This window comes from Procambarus clarkii, chromosome 83 (assembly GCF_040958095.1).
Source record: "Procambarus clarkii isolate CNS0578487 chromosome 83, FALCON_Pclarkii_2.0, whole genome shotgun sequence".
In the NCBI taxonomy this organism is placed as follows: Eukaryota; Metazoa; Arthropoda; class Malacostraca; order Decapoda; family Cambaridae; genus Procambarus; species Procambarus clarkii.
In genome coordinates this window covers 1,578,244-1,597,069 of record NC_091232.1, presented here as the reverse complement: position 1 = coordinate 1,597,069, position 18,826 = coordinate 1,578,244, and the positions used below count along the sequence as shown (strand labels likewise).

The 18,826-nt window shown below is 48.0% G+C and overlaps 1 protein-coding gene across 1 annotated transcript in view; it reads left to right on the top strand.

Annotated features, from left to right (window-relative positions):
- klar (klarsicht) overlaps positions 1-18,826 on the top strand; it is a 336,442-nt gene that overhangs the window by 277,604 nt on the left and 40,012 nt on the right. The window contains exons 16-20 of the mRNA XM_069316171.1: positions 599-851; positions 1,029-1,200; positions 3,090-3,379; positions 3,489-3,809; positions 5,778-5,883. Coding sequence (XP_069172272.1) covers positions 599-851; positions 1,029-1,200; positions 3,090-3,379; positions 3,489-3,809; positions 5,778-5,883 — 1,142 coding nt within the window. The remainder of the gene's footprint in view (positions 1-598; positions 852-1,028; positions 1,201-3,089; positions 3,380-3,488; positions 3,810-5,777; positions 5,884-18,826) is intronic.

Here is an 18,826-nt window from a genome sequence, read left to right as displayed (position 1 = left end):
TATCAGACTCGTATTTCAACAGTTCGTAACCAAAGCTTGTTGACTGTCGTATTGATAATGTACAAGTCAAGCCCCGGGCCAGGCTTGGGGAGTAGAACAACTCCCAGAACCCCATCCAGGTACATACCTGGAGTGGGTTCTGCGAGTTGTTCTTCCCAAGCTCGTCCTGGGCTCTCAGTGTTTCATATTATCTTATTTCTTAATATTGTCATGCAGCCGTAACTCACAACGTGACCATACTTGCCGTTCTCACTTGTGACATGCCTGCATCGAAATACAATTTATGTTGTATAACTAGATTGTGGTCCGGAGGCTTCGCCAAGCCACTAGGATTACCCAAGGATCATACATTATCCCAAGTGGTATTGACGCAGAACACTAGGACGCTTTGCGTTCACTTGAAACTTGAACAATAACACTTGTTAATTATTATAATTTTACAGCACATTAATATGTACACATCAGCACTCACAGGCTGTCATGTACTTGCTTTCACTGTACATAACTCTAGTGGAAACACTAACATGTCTTTCTGTCTACAGATCGTCCATATATATGTTTAAAAGTTACCAATATGTTACTTTCGTTTTCCCTTCAGTGGAATAGGCGATGCCACCGCCGCCGGCAGCGCTTCACTGGGGGAGTGCACCACACCCCCCACCACCACCACCATCACCACAACCACCACTGTCAGCACCCCCACCACTGCCAACTTGAGCAACATGTCTAATTCCACTATCATCACCACCTCCACGCCAGTTTCCACAGGGCGCTTGTCTCCAGCAACTGCTGGAACAGGCTCCCTCAGAAGAAGGAAAACAAGAGCTCGCAGGAAGTCTAACCTTTCCCTGGTCAGTATTGCTGCATTATTTTTCCCGTGTATTACACCTATATAATTTTTCAACATAGATATATTTCTTTTTTTACATGTACAATTCGGTAAGTATAATTATTGTAGTCACCCCGGGAATTTTATTGAAGAAAACTGTAGTGACTCACGTTATTCGTTTTCTCTTTCTCCGTTCTAGGGGAGACGAACGGATTCCGGTTCGGAGGGCATCACATTGAACTTATCAGGAGGTTCAGACAGCATTCATCTGTCGCCCAGTCGTCGTCTCTCTCTCTCAAAGTCACACTCGTCTGGATCGGACACAACGGCACACTCCAGGAGACACATCATCAAGAGTTCGTCTTTCTCTGGTGAGCAATTAAATAGGAATTAACCACAACTCGTATGAAGGTGACGCTCGAGCGCATGTATTCAGCATTGCAATGCTCCCACATAATGCTTATACATCCAAATATACAGCCAACACTCGCCCAACACGGTATGAATGTGTGTGTATATATGTATGTATATGTACGTATGTGTGTATGTGTATAAAGTATATGTGGAAGCTGATCAGAATTCTGTTTCACCTTTGTGAATGCACATTGACACTGTAAAAGACACATCGAACACTTTATGTAGGGCATACTTAAATCTATGCATCTATGTATTTACGTATGAAGCTTAGCCTAGCGTTTTAAAAGCACTACAATCACCTTCTGTGGTTGATTGTTCAATAAACCCCTGAATTATATGTTTAACAAATCTCTAACCCTGTCCATGGAGGACAGAAGAAAATGTATATATGCTGGTTAGCATTGTAAATGTGTGGCCACGTCTGTGGTAGAAAATAATAAAAAATAAAAATAAAAATAAAAAAATAAAATAAAGTCTTCAATGTTCAGTGTCTCTGGAAGTGGTCAAGGCGGTGGTTATCTTGAGGTTATCTTGAGATGATTTCGGGGCTTTACTGTCCCCGCGGCCCGGTCCTCGACCAGGCCTCCACCCCCAGGAAGCAGCCCGTGACAGCTGACTAACACCCAGGTACCTATTTTACTGCTAGGTAACAGGGGCATAGGATGAAAGAAACTTTACCCATTGTTTCTCGCCGGCGCCTGGGATCGAACCCAGGACCACAGGATCACAAGTCCAGCGTGCTGTCCGCTCGGCCGACCGGCTCCGACCGGTGTCCGCCACTCTCACCACAGTTACTGCAAGCTCCGACGCTTGCAGTAACCTCTGTGCACATGCGGCTCTTGCTTGGATACAAATATTATTGTGAACATGAAACGGGTGCTAAAGATAATGAAAGCAAGAGTAAATAATGTGGTATATTAGTCTTCCCCCCTTACCCATTATGTCTTGAGTGCCCGCTAATTAATGTATATAGAAGTACTGAGATAAGGACCGTTCCTGAACAAATAGTCTGGTTGTGTCACAATGCAAAGATTGTTGATGTTCTGCAGATATATGAGAATTTTGCACCGCGGTTAAGTGCTTTCGTTGATTTGTCTCAATGTATATTTGTAGCCTCTCGTGTGTGTGTATACATATATTCCTAGTTGTATAGGTACAAAAATACATATTTGTATTTGTGTGTGTTTTGGTATAATGTTGCCCGTGTACAGGAAGAAATGTGTATCAGCCAGAATGATGAGTAATGTCACACGGACCAACCTCTCATACAAGTATAGTTTTGTTTTGTTTAGGATCTAATCAAAGTTAGAGGTATAATTTGAATAAAGTCATTCTGTTGGAGTAGCTTCACCCTAGGCAATAGCATATGTAGATTATTATGAAACAGTAATCCTACATCTGCCTGTTGAGGGTGGCAGCAGCAGCAACAGCATGGTGGACAAAGGTGGTAGGTGGAAGTTTGAGTGAGTGACCCAGCCCAGGGAGTAAGGACCTGCATAAGACAGTCACTCTTATGAGGTAGTGAGGGTGAGCGGTAATGAGGCAGACGTCGGTGAATGCACAAGGATAAATATAGCCTAGTTGACGCGTGTGGTGGTGAGGGCCGCGCGGCTCCCATAGTCTCAGTATACGCTCCCTGCATAACACCTACTCCCTCAAGATCTGTGCGTCTTGGATCATATCCTTTGTATAATTGTGAGCTAGAAAACTGGCTGCTAAGTGTATGCGCAATGGTTAGACAATATTCCTGTGCTCAAAGTATTTTTAAAAGTGTTTTATGATAGTGTTGACACCAGTTTAGTGTAGTTAAGAGGGCTGTTAAACGTGTGTGTTTGTTCTACAGGAGCATGCCGCGCTGGTTCTGGCGGGATGACCTCCTCCACCGAGAAGTGTGTGTCAGACTGTGGAGGCGTTCTGGGCGTGCCCCGTACGCCCACACACGCCCAGGGAGACAACTGCTACTCCAGTGACGACTCTCGCCCGTCTAGCCCTGTACCGATGATCAGAGAATTGGTGCCCAACCACAGTCCAGCCCACGCCGCCCGCACCGCCACCCACATGAGCGAGCAAGAAGCCCAAAACACACATGAGGACATGAGTTCGTTGTCAGAGCAAGCGTGGGACCCTTACCAGGTGAGTCGCAAAGCTTGGTTCCATTGTTTTAATATGTCATTAGAGTATGATAGCGTATTTAGTCGTGATATTTAGTACGGTCTAACTGTAGTGCATGGTGTCCACACAGGAATACAAATACCTGAGTGAGCCCTACTCCGAGGACATTGACCAGGAGGCAGCGCGACGACTCCTGGACTTCGGCGACGACTACCGCAAATACATAGACTCGGACGGGGCGTCGTCCTTCTCTGGCATCCCCCACAGGGGCCGCCGCTCCCCGCACCATCGCCGCCTTCGTAACTTAGCTCCTCCGGGACCTCGCGACCTGGATTCGGACTCCGACTTGGATGACCTACACCATGTGATCGACGAGTCCAGGTCACAACTCACAGTTACAGAGAACGTCCTTAAGAAGTACTCCAAGGAATCCGCTCTAGGATTGGATTATGTGAGTAGTTTTCATACGAAAGTTTAGTCCAGGTTTGTGATTTAATGTTATACATACTGTATTATGTATTATACGTTGTGCTGCATTTTCAGTTTGTCAAAATAGGATGTAAATAATACATGTATGCCAGTGTTTTAGTTATAATAATTTAATTTACGTAATGTTTATGTTGAATGTTGTGTAAAGCTTAGAAAGTTATAGTCTATCCTTAAGGCAAGCCATTTTCTTTGATTGGTATGGCAGACACGTTTTCTGTTGTAGCTTGGCTTGCTGACCTTGACCCGTTGACTCTTGCAAGTTGACGTGTTGACTCTGGGTTTTGTATGTTCTAATTACTTGAACTTCTCATCTTCCCTTATAATGTTAAAATATAAATACCAAAAGGTTAATTAAAATATATATTTCCTAGTTATATAAGTGTTTTGCACAGTTGCCAATCTTCTTTTATTTTCAGTGTTTCATAACTCCCCATTATAATGTATTCCTGAAACTGTTCATACTAGAGTGAAAGTTGACCTCCTTGGCCATGATGCGAGACCTTAGCATATACCACTGTTGCCACATTTGGTGGCGTGTTCATCACCGTGTGCTCCAAGTGGGTCCACATGTCGCTTATAGATTTCATTTGAAAACTAGATTAGGTTTCAGTTTTGAAGGACTTGTAAAAATAGAGGTTTTGGCCAACCCACTGGGGAAGGGAGGTGGCCATTGTGAAGTGTGGCAGCCATGTGTTGGTGCTCCAGCACCTGTGTACCAGATGCTCTAGGGGGGCTGGAACAGTTAGGGAGGTTGGTGGCCGGGGCCGGCAGTGTGGCCAGCACCAGCCTGTCGCTGCCTGGAGCCCGGCCTGTCGCTGCCTGGAGCCCGGCCTGTCGCTGCCTGGAGCCCGGCCTGTCGCTGCCTGGAGCCCGGCCTGTCGCTGCCTGGAGCCCGGCCTGTCGCTGCCTGGAGCCCGGCCTGTCGCTGCCTGGAGCCCGGCCTGTCGCTGCCTGGAGCCCGGCCTGTCGCTGCCTGGAGCCCGGCCTGTCGCTGCGTGGAGCCCGGCCTGTCGCTGCGTGGAGCCCGGCCTGTCGCTGCGTGGAGCCCGGCCTGTCGCTGCGTGGAGCCCGGCCTGTCGCTGCGTGGAGCCCGGCCTGTCGCTGCCTGGAGCCCGGCCTGTCGCTGCCTGGAGCCCGGCCTGTCGCTGCCTGGAGCCCGGCCTGTCGCTGCCTGGAGCCCGGCCTGTCGCTGCCTGGAGCCCGGCCTGTCGCTGCCTGGAGCCCGGCCTGTCGCTGCCTGGAGCCCGGCCTGTCGCTGCCTGGAGCCCGGCCTGTCGCTGCCTGGAGCCCGGCCTGTCGCTGCCTGGAGCCCGGCCTGTCGCTGCCTGGAGCCCGGCCTGTCGCTGCCTGGAGCCCGGCCTGTCGCTGCCTGGAGCCCGGCCTGTCGCTGCCTGGAGCCCGGCCTGTCGCTGCGTGCGAGCTCTTAGTCGCATGTTGGTGGCTTACATTATTACATTGGTAGTCTTGCGAGGGGGGTCCACTGGTGTTGATATTTTTTTAGTGGTGTCAGTATTTGGTTTCTTGTGCTGTCTTATTATTTAATGTCGTTTAGTGCGTCAGTATGAAATCAAAAGATGGCAGCAATGACTTTTGAGTCATGAAAATCAGTTCCAGAATTTTTGTTCTCCCATTTGAAGACTAACGCACGTCAGATATGAAAATATGCTTTTATGGTCATGCATTTGAAAATAATAATGTAGTTACGTGTTAAGACAAGTTGATATAAGACAAAGCATTATATGACCAATTATAGGCTAATGTGTTTATCGTGAAAGTTATCTTAAAGTAGCTGAAAAAATGTTTTCCGCTAAAAAAAAAAAATGAAAGTTTTTTTTAATCAGTGAATATGTGTATTAAGTATTATTTGAAGGAGGTTATTGTAAATGTTGTGTATGAAGTGTACTGACGGTTGTATGGTGTGTGTGTCCAGGCGGAGCTGGTGGCCACGACGCAGACCAACATCAAGTGCCTGGCGGAGGTGGTGCGCCACCTGCAGATGGAGGGAACACTGGAGCCGGAACTACTGGAGGTCCAGAGTGAGTACAACTTTATATTGTTTCATGTTACTGATTCCTGGCACTTGTGGCCCACATCGCCGTCACTTGCTGCTAACTTGCCCACGCTTCTTCACGACTTTGCTCAGGGCGTGTTTAGGTAAGAATGATTGAATTATGTAATGAAGGATTGCATAATTAGCCTGAGCATGATAACGTTGGTGTAGGTGAGTTTGCAAGTTTCTCTGCGTAGACCATAGATGCAACGGTAACTATGCATCCCATAGATGCAACGGATTTACACTCATTGTGTAGAAACTGGTTGTGTTTTAAATTGTATTTTCAGAATGTCAATTGTAAATCATTATTGATAAAAGTGGAGTTGTAAATACAACCATTGAACCTAGCAACTTGGGTAAACTGATTACTGTATAACGTGACGTGACTATATCTTAGACCTTAGACCAAGGTCATCTTAGACCTTAAACGAAGACTTGACAATGGTCCAGGACTGGACGAAACGTCGTCAATTCCTTTATTTTCATGTGTGTATGGGTGTTGGGCGTCTTAACTCTCGGCCAAGTTATTATGACTTATTGTCTGCTGTCAGTGTCACCTTTTCTGACTTCTTAGTTAGGCTCCTTAGGCGTTTATTAAATGAGACTTGAGTAACATTTGTGCCAAAGTCTAAACCTAGAGGAAGGTCAATTTTTTTTTAAGGAAGTTTTTAGGAACTGTCTTAAGGAAGACGACAGTTTTCAGGAAGTTACATAGCACTGGGTTGGGGGGGGGGGCTTTAGCTATTATATACATGGTATTATTCCCTTCTTGCCTAATACTATTTGACGTTTATATGTGTTAAACTGTCGAATTTGTTAGACCTTTCCAGGGGTCCAATTAGGTTTCCAGTTAGGCTCGACGAATACAGTACAAAGTTTGAAATCCATGCGTTATTCCTCACCTAACATAAACAACTCACTAGCATGATAAATTGTCGCTCTACGAAGTATTATATACTTTGTTAGCGATTAAATAATAAATTATAAGTGTTACAAATTATATGTGAAAGTCATATGAAGCTGAGCGGGATGTGTGGTGAGAATTGTGGCAGGTGGTGGTATTGGTGGCAACACTGCTCCCCTACACCCTCCTTCCCCTACACCCTCCTTCCCCTACACCCTCCTTCCCCTACACCCAGTTCCTGCACTCTGATTCAGATTATTTTATTCAGGTAAAGGTATATTCATAGTTACATAATGTTGGATTTAAAGATAATAGTACATACAGTACCTAAAGCCACTAGTACGCATAGCGTTTCCGTTTTCGTTTCTCTCTCTCCTCCCTCCCCGACACCGAGCAGCTACGTTAGGTGGGAGGACAGGAGCAACTGTGGTACACATAACGTAACTATGTGCACCATAGTACAAACATTGTTGTACTAATTACTAAGTACATCAATCTGAGAGTTCTGCGGCAACAATCAGTAATTAGCCTAAACTTTAACTGCTATCTTATCCAATTTGTTAGTTGTATCCAGATAAATCGGAAAAAAAAACAGAAGCCATAATTGTTGGTGCATGAGGACACTGGTGAGAGTTTGGTGCACAACCCCTATGTTGACGGGCTTCCCCCCCCCCATAAAACCATTGATGGTGTAGGGACGAGGAACTCGTCTAAGAGGCGTTGTCAGCCCTGGTCTTGAACCAGTCTCTTTGGGGAGCCGGTGGCTGAGCGGACAGAACACTGGACGCTTGATCCCGGGCGCCGGCGAGAAACAATGGGCAGAGTTTCTTTCACTCTGATGCCCTTGTTACCTAGCAGTAAATAGGTACCTGGGAGTTAGTCAGCTGTCACGGGGGGCTTCCTGGGGGTGGAGGCCTGGTCGAGGACCGGGCCGCGGAGACACTAAGACCCGAAATCATCTCAAGATAACCTCAAGATAACCCTCACCGCGAGGTCTTCCGTACAGGAACAGCAGTTGACAGTGGATGAGGCAGGATTCATCAAGCATTTACGCATCCACTCGCGAAATCTGTACATCTGTTGAGGACCTTAAACATAATACAGGATACAAAACACAATCAAATCTGCCCATAGTAGTTGAAACAGCATGTAAAGGATTTGGAAATAGTGATGTGTATAGTGGATGTTCCTCCAGTGTGTTGCTGGAGTGTTGTGTTTGTGGCTGGTGCTGTGTGTCACGTCTGGTCCAGCAGTGTTGTGGTATTGTGCTACACAGTACTCGTCATGAGTATACAAATGTTTCTAACAAACTGGATGCCAATCCGGGTATCGCTAACTACCAGTGTTGCATCAGGAAGCAAGAATTATTACAACTGTAACAGTATTTACATGAGTTCTACAGGTTTGGACATTAAAATATCATTTTTCTTAAAGATCACTTAAAGCAATAAACCAACATGATAAAAACATTAGCCAACCCAAAAGTCTACCATCATGATTACCAGTGAGTGTGAGTAAGAGTGAGGGTCAATGACACTCTTGGAATGCCAGCTTCCTGAAAGGTGTGATCACGACAGTCTTGACTCGCTGCTCCCGTAAGACGCTTGTCGAGAACAGTACTTACTGGAGAAGGATGTGCGGTGATGTGCGCGGGCGGCAGCCTCGTCGCCGACTGACACAACCTTACACCAGTTGCCTTGGGAATACAAACCTACAACGTTGTCAAGGATTCCAAGATCGTTTTATCTGGTATGTTGTAGTTTCCTGTCAGCACTACACCACCCCGGCACAACTACACCCTGGGTTGTGGGGATTATTGGTCTCCATTAACTAAGTGACCTGACTCCTAATCACTCTCAAATACTTTTATTATGTGGGACATTAGTGCAACTGGTCTGTGATTCTTTGACAATGCTTTGCTCCCTCCCTTGTGTAGAGGGGCTATGTCTGCTTCTTTAAGTGTATCTGGTACTTTTATTTGGTACCCCGTTGCTGGTACCCCGTGTCAAAGCTCTGCCTCCACACTATATCGAGTGCTTGTGCTACTGGCACTTTGTATTTCTTTATTAATATTGAACATGCCTCAACCAGGGGCCGAGTCCATGGGCATGTTGTAAATTTCTCTCTCAAAATCTGCCACACTCGTGTTGATATCAGTTATATAAACTACTCATCAATCAAGTTAAAGAAATGTACAGTATTGTATCTTGGATGTATTTCCCCAAATTGTAACTAATCATTCCAAGTTGGTGTATCATAGTGACCACACTGTAAGCTAGCATACACTATCTGCAAGTCTCTTGAGCCAACTACTGTAACTACTACTACAGGAATGTTATTATATCACAACCCTTGAAGCGTCATCACATGCTGTACTTGAATGTTGCCACCAGAGCGGCTAGTTTATTGTGCACCCCATACTCATATTGTGAGCAGTAGCGCAAGAAGGATTACATAGAGCACAAATGGTCTTTATCAGACCTCAACGGAGATATTTATATTAACAATTACATCTATCCTGCACACCATATAATTATAGTTGGATAGTAACAGACTGTTGCACTTCAATAACTATGAATTCGCTGTTAATTATGCATTAATGGCAGATCTTTTCGCTAATACATAATTGTTTGAGGTATGGAGATATTACAGTCGTAGGAAAGCTGTTGTTTTTATTATTAGTTTTCATAAGATTTCACAACTCACAGGATGGGCATGGGTGTGCACCACAACTCACAGGATGGGCATGGGTGTGCACCACAACTCTCAGGATGGGCATGGGTGTGCACCACAACTCACAGGATGGGCATGGGTGTGCACCACAACTCTCAGGATGGGCATGGGTGTGCACCACAACTCACAGGATGGGCATGGGTGTGCACCACAACTCTCAGGATGGGCATGAGGGTGCATAATAAGTAAATAAAAGCATTGTGAGGGGAGAGCGAGCGTGAGCCGCAGGGAGGTGGGCCGTTGTGTAGGGGGCGCCAGGTCCTCGTGTTTACCCCTACCTTGAGGGGTAAGAGCAGTGTCTGGTTACATCGTCTCCGAGCGGTCGTCGTGTAGCGTGGCAGATGGTAGCGGGTGTATACGGAACGTCTTGTGCCCCCCCATCACCAGTCTCGCAGAGTCGAGCAGGTCATCCCAGGAAACCAGTAAACAATCTCTCTTTCAAGGAGCACCTAAACAGAAATGTACATATGTTTATTACGAGAGAGAGAGAGAGAGGGAGGGGAGGAGAGAGAGAGGGGGGGGGGGGGGAGAGAGGGAGGGGGAACGAAAACCAGAACACGTTGGTATAGGTGGCGACAATGTGGTGTCCAGTAACTTGAGCCTCTGCCAACCCGTAAGGCCCCGGGCAGCGCCACGCGCCACACGGGGGCCTGACAGCCGAGTGAACAGCGCTCGGGATTCATAGTCCTAGGGTCCGGGGATTGATCCTCGGCGGCTGATACAAATGGTCAGGTTCTTTTACCCTGATGCGCCTGTTCACCTTGCAGTAAATGGGTACCTGGGAGATAAACAGCTGCTAAGGGCGGCTTCCTGGAGTGGTGTGTGTGTGTATGGAAAAAATAAATAAATCAGTTGATTGCAGTGTCAGAATGGGTAACAAATGGAATGCATTAGGCAGTGATGTGGTGGAGGCTGACTCCATACACAGTTTCAAATGTAGATATGATAGAGCCCAATAGGCTCAGGAATCTGTACACCAATTGATTGACGGTTGAGAGGCGGGACCAAAGAACCAGAGCTCAACCCCCGCAAGCACAATTAGGTGAGTACACCCACACACGCGCGGCCTCTCAAACTCCCAACCAATTTCATGAGTCTGTTAAAAATGTCAGCATGTTAATACTCTTATTAACTTTTGACGGGGACAGGGAGCCTGTTAGGCTTAACGAGGTCCCTCCCCCACCCCCTCCCCTTAGGTCTACTGTTGACCTTAACCAGGAAGCTATACATAACGGTTGTCTAACTTCCGGCATCTATTTATTGCTAGGTGAACAGAGGCATCAGGTAAAAGCAAATTTTCCCTAACGTATCCGTCATGTGGCGGAAATTGAGCCTGGGACATAAATAATTAAATGTCTGCGAGATAAACTTGCATCATTGCCGTGTAGCGATGAACCAGTTTGGCACAGACGGAGAGGCCCAGTCCTGGACACCTCAGCATGAGGGGATATGATCACAACCTACAAAATACTCTGGGGTGTAGAGACGGTGAACAAGGACTGACTGGACTTAGAGACGACTATTTAATATGGTACGTATATGGAAACAATGTTCAGGTGTCTGAGATGGATGGATGGAAGAATGTTTTCTGTATAACATTTTAACTATACCAGTCAAAGGATTGTGTTGATAGCAACCAATAGCCAGGCTTAAGACCCGCGTAGGACTCAACAAACGGCAATTAATTGAAAGCCTTTTCAGGCAAAATATTACAAATACGTTGTGAAAATTTCTGCGTGTCTGTAAGTTGAAGTAAATCAGTGAGCTAGAAAAGTTCCCAGTTGTGAACCCAATACTGGTGGTGATGAGTGGGTGCACGGAGAGACGTTGAGAGCCAGAGTGTGGGAGTGGGGGGGTGGTGGTGGGGTTCTGCATCATCACCAGCCTGTATGATGACCACACTCCCCCCCTCCCCACACCTACGCCACCCCACCCACGCCTTCCTCACACCTGCTCCCCGCCCACACCCATCACCTCACAGGTATATACACCAGGAAAAATCACGGTGCCGTTTATGGCCATGATACGTAAAAAAATGTGTTTCCCAGCTGGCTGTGTTTATCGTTTAATGTTGTCAACATGAGAGCAGTAAACCATTTCGCCCCAGTGGTAAGCGATAAACATGTGCTGCCATTTATAATTTCCTGGTGGTTTTGTATATATAGTAAGTCAAGTAAATTTTGTTCAGGAAAGTACATATAGAGTTGTTTTACATGGGTATTTACGCTTGCATTTTGGACCATTAGCTACGTATATTTACCTTGTATAGGAGTGGGAAGTGGTGGGTGTGGTAGGGCGGAGCGCGGTGTCGGTAGCCATGCGGTGCAGAGGTGGTGGCGACGATCAATATTTGAGGAAGTGCAACACGCGGGTATCCTCATACACCAGCGGCCGGCCCCCAGTCGCTGCCAGACCTCCACCACCACCGCCCCTGGAGCCTCGCCCTCCCCTCCCTCCTTCCCACCTTCCTTCACCCCCTAACACCCCGTAGATTGTCATGCCTTAATCACCTGCTGCCCCTTAGTGCCCCCCAGTCTTGCCTGTGTGTATGGGAGGCTTAGTGACCCTCTGGCATGTCCCTGGCTCCTGGGGCGGTTGTTGGTATGTCTGGCCGCTGCTGTGTTTTTATTGCAAGTTCACACGTCTCCTGTTATAAATGTGACTGGTAGTGCAGCCTGTAAGTTCACTGACTTGCTATTGATTAGCGTGACAGTTTTACGGAACTATTGTCTGCAGTCAGGCCAGGCTTGGGGAGTAGAACAACTCCCAGAGCCCCATCAAGCACGTCGAGACAGGGTCGAATCGCCCCCTTCAACTGACTCGAGTGGGGAACAGACGATCATTCATAGAGCTGACTAGTGCCACCTACCCCACCCTCTCCGCCCTTCCTGGGTAGGGCGGGGTGCAGGACTCCCGTAGCATCAAGGTCCTGCTCCAGTCTCAGTGGAACCTCGTGGCCTTCTGCACGCTACTCCAAGTTTTGTTTGTACCCAGTCGTTAATGTGTTCAAATTTCCGACTTCCTTTGTGCCTGGTACACAGTGTCTGCTACACAGACAAGTGTTAAGTGTGCCCTCGGGGTAACCAGCAACGAGAGTAAGAGAAAGTGAAAGATGGAATAACATGCGTGGCAATAATCACCGTGGGACTAGAAAACTGTGGAAAAACAAGAGCAAAGATGTTGGTGTGTGTGTATTGGTGTGTGTTGTGGAGTGTAGCACACACAGCTGCACGTGCGGGGGCGTGAGTGGGTGTTGGATACCGTTTAAGGAATGTGTTCCCCACTTGTCAACAACTATATTGCCGCGTGCAACATGATTGTGACAGCGGCCGTGATACTTGCCATAGTGTACATGGGACAGCGGCCGTGATACTTGCCATAGTTTACATGGGACAGCGGCCGTGATACTTGCTATAGTTTACATGGGACAGCGGCCGTAATACTTGCCGTAGTTTACATTGTTTACAGCCTTATAACCATTAAAAGGTGTTAGTGAATGCAACTTAAAATGCGTACACAATAAAATCTTGACTTGTCATATTATGACAAGAGTACCAGCTATGTCTAGGTACAAATGAAAGGACGAACACCCCCAGTGGGGTTTCCTCCTATTTAGGAGTGTTGTGCGTCCTGCTGTGGAATGAGTATGTATGTACGCTCCCGGAATGAGTGTCCAAATTATATCAAGGAAAGGTATAGGGAGTTATTGGTTTGGTGATATAGTTGTGAATGAATGCGGCAGTGTTAAGGAGCATCATTGTATCTGGATGGGGTTCTGGGAGTTCTTCTACTCCCCAAGCCCGGTCCGAGGCCAGGCTTGATTTGTGAGAGCTTGGTCCAACAGGCTGTTGCTTGGAGCGGCCTGCAGGCCTACTTATCCACCACTGCCTGATTGGTCCGGCACTTCTTAAAGAAAACAATCTAGTATTCTCTTGAAAGATTTTTCCCTGTTTTGCCCTCAAATTGTTGGCAAGTACCGCTATACCGAGTGTGTTGCGGGGAGGAGGAAGTAACTGTTAGAGACCAGTTAGATTCCGCGACCAGTAATCCCTCGAGGGATTATTTCAGACGACAACTCTGGCACCAACAGTCATGTGCTCGCTATTCATGCCAGTCACAACCACTCTGACAGTCAGTATTATTGGTCTCCAGGCATCTATTACCAAGCCACTAACTGCCCCTTAGATGACATTGCTCCCATCAGCAACCTAGTGACAATTATTGCTGCTATTGACAGTCCTGGAACTGTTATTGGCATAATCTTGGGATCTCTTACTGCTGCCACCATCAACTCCAACCCCTCGCTGCTGCTGCTGCCACCATCAACTCCAACCCCTCGCTGCTGCTGCTGCCACCATCAACTCCAACCCCTCGCTGCTGCTGCTGCCACCATCAACTCCAACCCCTCGCTGCTGCTGCCGCCACCATCAACTCCAACCCCTCGCTGCTGCTGCCGCCACCATCAACTCCAACCCCTCGCTGCTGCTGCTGCCACCATCAACTGCAACCCCTCGCTGCTGCCACCATCAACTCCAACCCCTCGCTGCTGCTGCTGCCACCATCAACTCCAACCCCTCGCTGCTGCCACCATCAACTCCAACCCCTCGCTGCTGCTGCTGCCACCATCAACTTGTACCCATTACTGCCCCTTCCGACTACCCTGTAACCTATTATTGACGCCATTAACCTTGAAACTCTATTGTGATGGAAAGACAACCTTGGATTCCATTGCACCAGAAACTGATTTTTTGGCCTGAAAGCATCTCTGATATTATGATCAGATGAATAACATCGTTCTTCGCCTTCTGCCTCGCCTGCCCCACCCCATGTCCAGACGTTCGCAATGTGGTGAACCTGCTTGTACTCACACTGAATAAAACCAGACAGCTTGACACTTACTTGATGGGGTTCTGGGAGTTGTTCTACTCCCAGAGGCCAGGCTTGACTCAACAATACAGGATTGTTTATGCTGTGTGATAAGAGGTTACAGCAACTAATACAATCTTAATTATAATTCAACAGCTAGAGATCATTTTTCAGACATCTCAAATCTCATTTTGTGATTTTACCTGTCAGTCGCCTGTGGACGATTTCGAGAGTTCTTGTACTCCCGCAGCCTGGCAATAAATGAATTCTAAATTGTTTTCAGGTAATTGACGGTTAATCCATTACAAAATTTGTTTCGTGATAATGAAAAAAAATCGTAGGTATTAATTGAGACTAAGATTTGATTGGATAAGTAATGGTAATGTCTTCTCACAGACATAATAACATAGGATGAAAACCCAACTTGTGTATTTGTGAAATATATGTAAGGAATGTACACCAAGTCTTTCGCTCTCTCCTGAGTGCTCACACACAGAGTCCGACTCCATACACAGGTTCAAGTGTAGATATGATAGAGCCCAGTAGGCTCAGGAATTTGTACACCTGTTGATAGTTGAGAGGCGGAACCAAAGAGCCAGAGCTCAACCCCCGCAAACACAATTAGGTAAGTACACACAAACCTTGACAAAAAGTAGTCAGAGTGCGAAAGACTTGGTGTAAATTCCTTACATATATTTCACACATGCACAAGTGTGGGTTTGTATCCCATTTGACTGGATACGGGTAACCTTGTATCACGTAGCATAAAGAAAACACCTTAGGCATGACCCGGGGTCGAGGGCCTTGGCAGGGCTGTTTATCGCTGCAGCACCGTAGAGCCACTTGAGTACATCCGCATGTACCCGTGTGGCATACTTTTATGTCAAGACATGACCATCACAGCTACGCTGATCCAATAATTCCAGCGGAAACTAGTCGATTTCCATCTTGAGGCTCCAGCGTTTTCCAGTTAAATTTATTATTTGTTTGACGGATGTTAAAGAAAAGTGAATTTGATGTTTACACTGTTCTCTCAAGTGTGTTTATTGCGTTTATAAGTACTTAACGGTCCAAGGAGTGCCGGACCAACCGGGCTGTGGTTGATATGTGGGCCTGTGGACAGCTCCAAGCAACAGCCTGGTGGACCAAACTCTCACAAGTCAAGTCTGGCCTCGGGCCGGGCTTGGGGAGTAGGAGGACTCCCAGAACCCCATCAACCAGGTATCAACCAGGTCTACACATCTGGTGTAGTAAATTAAACTAGCGTATTGGAAACGTTGGCGGGGCGCCTGGGTGGGGAGAGCAGGCAAGGGGCGAGGCTGTACAGGAGGCGAGGCGAGGTTGTGCAAGGGGTGAGGCCGTGCAGGAAGCGAGGCCGTGCCGAAGGGAGGGAAATGGAGAGGAAGATGCGGGTCGTCGTTTCCCTACGCCCCCGTTTTCTGTTCATCATGAACTATTACTGGTAGGAGGAGTGACTGTACCCAGTCTAGACGCCTCGGCCAGTAATTATAACACAGCAGGGAGTAGGGGTGTCTTGTCAATCTCCAGCATTAGTACAAGTTACGGGATCTTTCAACTCGGGTGTAAGACGCAGTTGTTGCATGTCTTTAGGCGACATCTATTTATATACTTGAAATTATGATCTTTGCATTCTGAATGTGATAGAGAAGCGTGAGGTCCATCCACAATATGGAAGCCGAGAATGAAGTAGAGTTTTGTATGCAGTGACTTGTTGAGTGGCTACGTCAGGTTTTGCTGATAGCTTTATTCAGTGTGTTCAACCCTGACATCCTGGTTCTGAACTGTGGTTGTAATCTCTTCGATATCGATGGAGACCTGCGCGATCGTGACTACCAAAGTCAAAATAAGATTATCAGGGATCTTAGAAAGCTGCCATTTGGCGCCACTTTCTTGCCGTTCATCTCTTGACTTGGGTGTGTGTGTGTGAGAGAGAGAGATTATTTTATCGCTGAATTAAAATTAAGTATTTGCAATGTGAGTGGTTCACAGGTGACTGGAGGTGAAAGCACGAGTTAAAATATCAGCCAGAGCGGCACTGTAACTTGGTCCTGTGAATCATTATAAGTGGAGCGCCTTCCTTGCCACCACACTCCCTCCCCTCCACCGCCACACTACCACTACACTGCCTCCCCCACCACACCACCACCGCACTGCCTCCCCCACCACCACCGCACTGCCTCCCCCACCACCACCGCACTGCCTCCCCCACCACCACCGCACTGCCTCCCCCACCACCACCGCACTGCCTCCCCCACCACCACCGCACTGCCTCCCCCACCACCACCGCACTGCCTCCCCCACCACCACCGCACTGCCTTCCCCACCACCACCGCACTGCCTTCCCCACCACCACCACCGCACTGCCTTCCCCACCACCACCGCTCTGCCTCCCCCACCACCACCGCACTGCCTCCCCCACCACCACCACCACACTGCCTCCCCCACCACCACCACCACACTGCCTCCCCCACCACCACCACCACACTGCCTCCCCCACCACACTGCCTCCCCCACCACCACCACCACACTGCCTCCCCCACCACCACCACCACACTGCCTCCCCCACCACCACCACCACACTGCCTCCCCCACCACCACCACCACACTGCCTCCCCCACCACCACCACCACACTGCCTCCACCACCACCACCACACTGCCTCCCCCACCACCACCACCACACTGCCTCCCCCACCACCACCACCACACTGCCTCCCCCACCACCACCACCACACTGCCTCCCCCACCACCACACTGCCTCCCCCACCACCACCACCACACTGCCTCCCCCACCACCACCACCACACTGCCTCCCCCACCACCACCACACTACTTCCCCCTCACCACCACACTGCCTCCCCCTCACCACCACACTGCCTCCCCCACCACCACCACACTACTTCCCCCTCACCATCACACTGCCTCCCCCCCACCACCACACTACCACCCACCACCACCACCACCACCACCACGCTGCCTCCCAATTCAATTCCGGTTTCAAGAATGTTGAATATCGCGCGATTATTTCAAGCGTCAGTAGTATTATTTTCGATGTTATAAGTACTATCATTATTGCATATATATATATGTATGTATGCACACACACACACATTGTGGTTGCTTGTAAACGTATCAGCATGTAGCTTGCAAGACAAAAACTAGCCCGGATGCTAACAAAGAAAATGGTGGGCTGAGCAGAGACTATTAAATAAATGATAGTTCTCAGTATAGCAGTGTCATATCCGGCATCCCTCTGATATTACTCTTCAGCAAATGATATAAAGTGTGTGTTTGTAAGGCATATATTGTATTGCAGTGTTAAGCAAGAAACGAGACTCTGTAAGTTGGAAGTTGGCACCCCTCAGTGGACCAGTGGTGACGTAAGCGTAGCTGGGTGGGTGGAGGAGAGGGGGGGGGGGAACGGAGACGTGTGCCAACTGCGCGATATCTTATCATCGTCGTCGTACACTGAAATAACATCTAGTTATCGCTGTTAAATTACCAAGAGGCTGTGTGAATACTCCGGCATGGACTAACTCTGCGTGAACCGTACATTAACCCGCAGCGTGACGATACGCAGCAAGTATTTGTCCAGAAATAGTGGCACCCATCCCCCTGCTCCCCACCTCCTACCCCGCCATCGTTTGAATCCTCAGTCCTCTCTTGGCCAGAACCCGTGTTAGCGTGTGGTGGTGGTTCGCGCGTTTATACTGTGCCCTCATACACGTTCTTGTGGTAGTGTGTGGGTTGCTCTCCGGGTGCTACGGTACGTGGGCCACCGGTACTGAACCTGTATCCAGATATAATCTCAATCTACTCACACATTTTTGTTTAAACCAGATTGTCACCAATATTTTGTGACGGGAGGTAAAATTATGATAAGTGATGAGAGGAAGATAAGTGTTAGAAGACTTGGGTGTGTGAGGTACACCAGTGGCGTGAGGCTCGTGGGGTGCATCAGCGGTGGCAGACGTTGCTGGGGACTTGAGCTTCCTAAACAAGACGGGCTGTGCCTCTTCGGGCTAGCTACTTGGCGCGCGCGTACACACGCACGAGAGAGAGGCTAGTCGGTGCCAGTGGTGCCCAGTGTGGCTCTGGTGGAAGGTGCCACAACCTGGGGACCACTGTGCCAGCACCTGGTCAACTCAACACCTGGCGTCAACGTGTCAACAGTGACCACAACTCAGAATAATGTGTTTCCTGTGTACAGTGACTTAGTAGAAAACTAGTATGTGTCAAGAAGTAGTTGGCCTATGACATGTGTTCACTGCTAGTACAAGATTGTGTTTCTCTATTATACTTGATAATAATAGTAACTCATTTCCCACAATTTAGTGTCGCAATTGCGTTCAAGGCTTCTTACGTCACTGAGAGAACAAAACTTTAAGCGAGGTGAACGAAGAC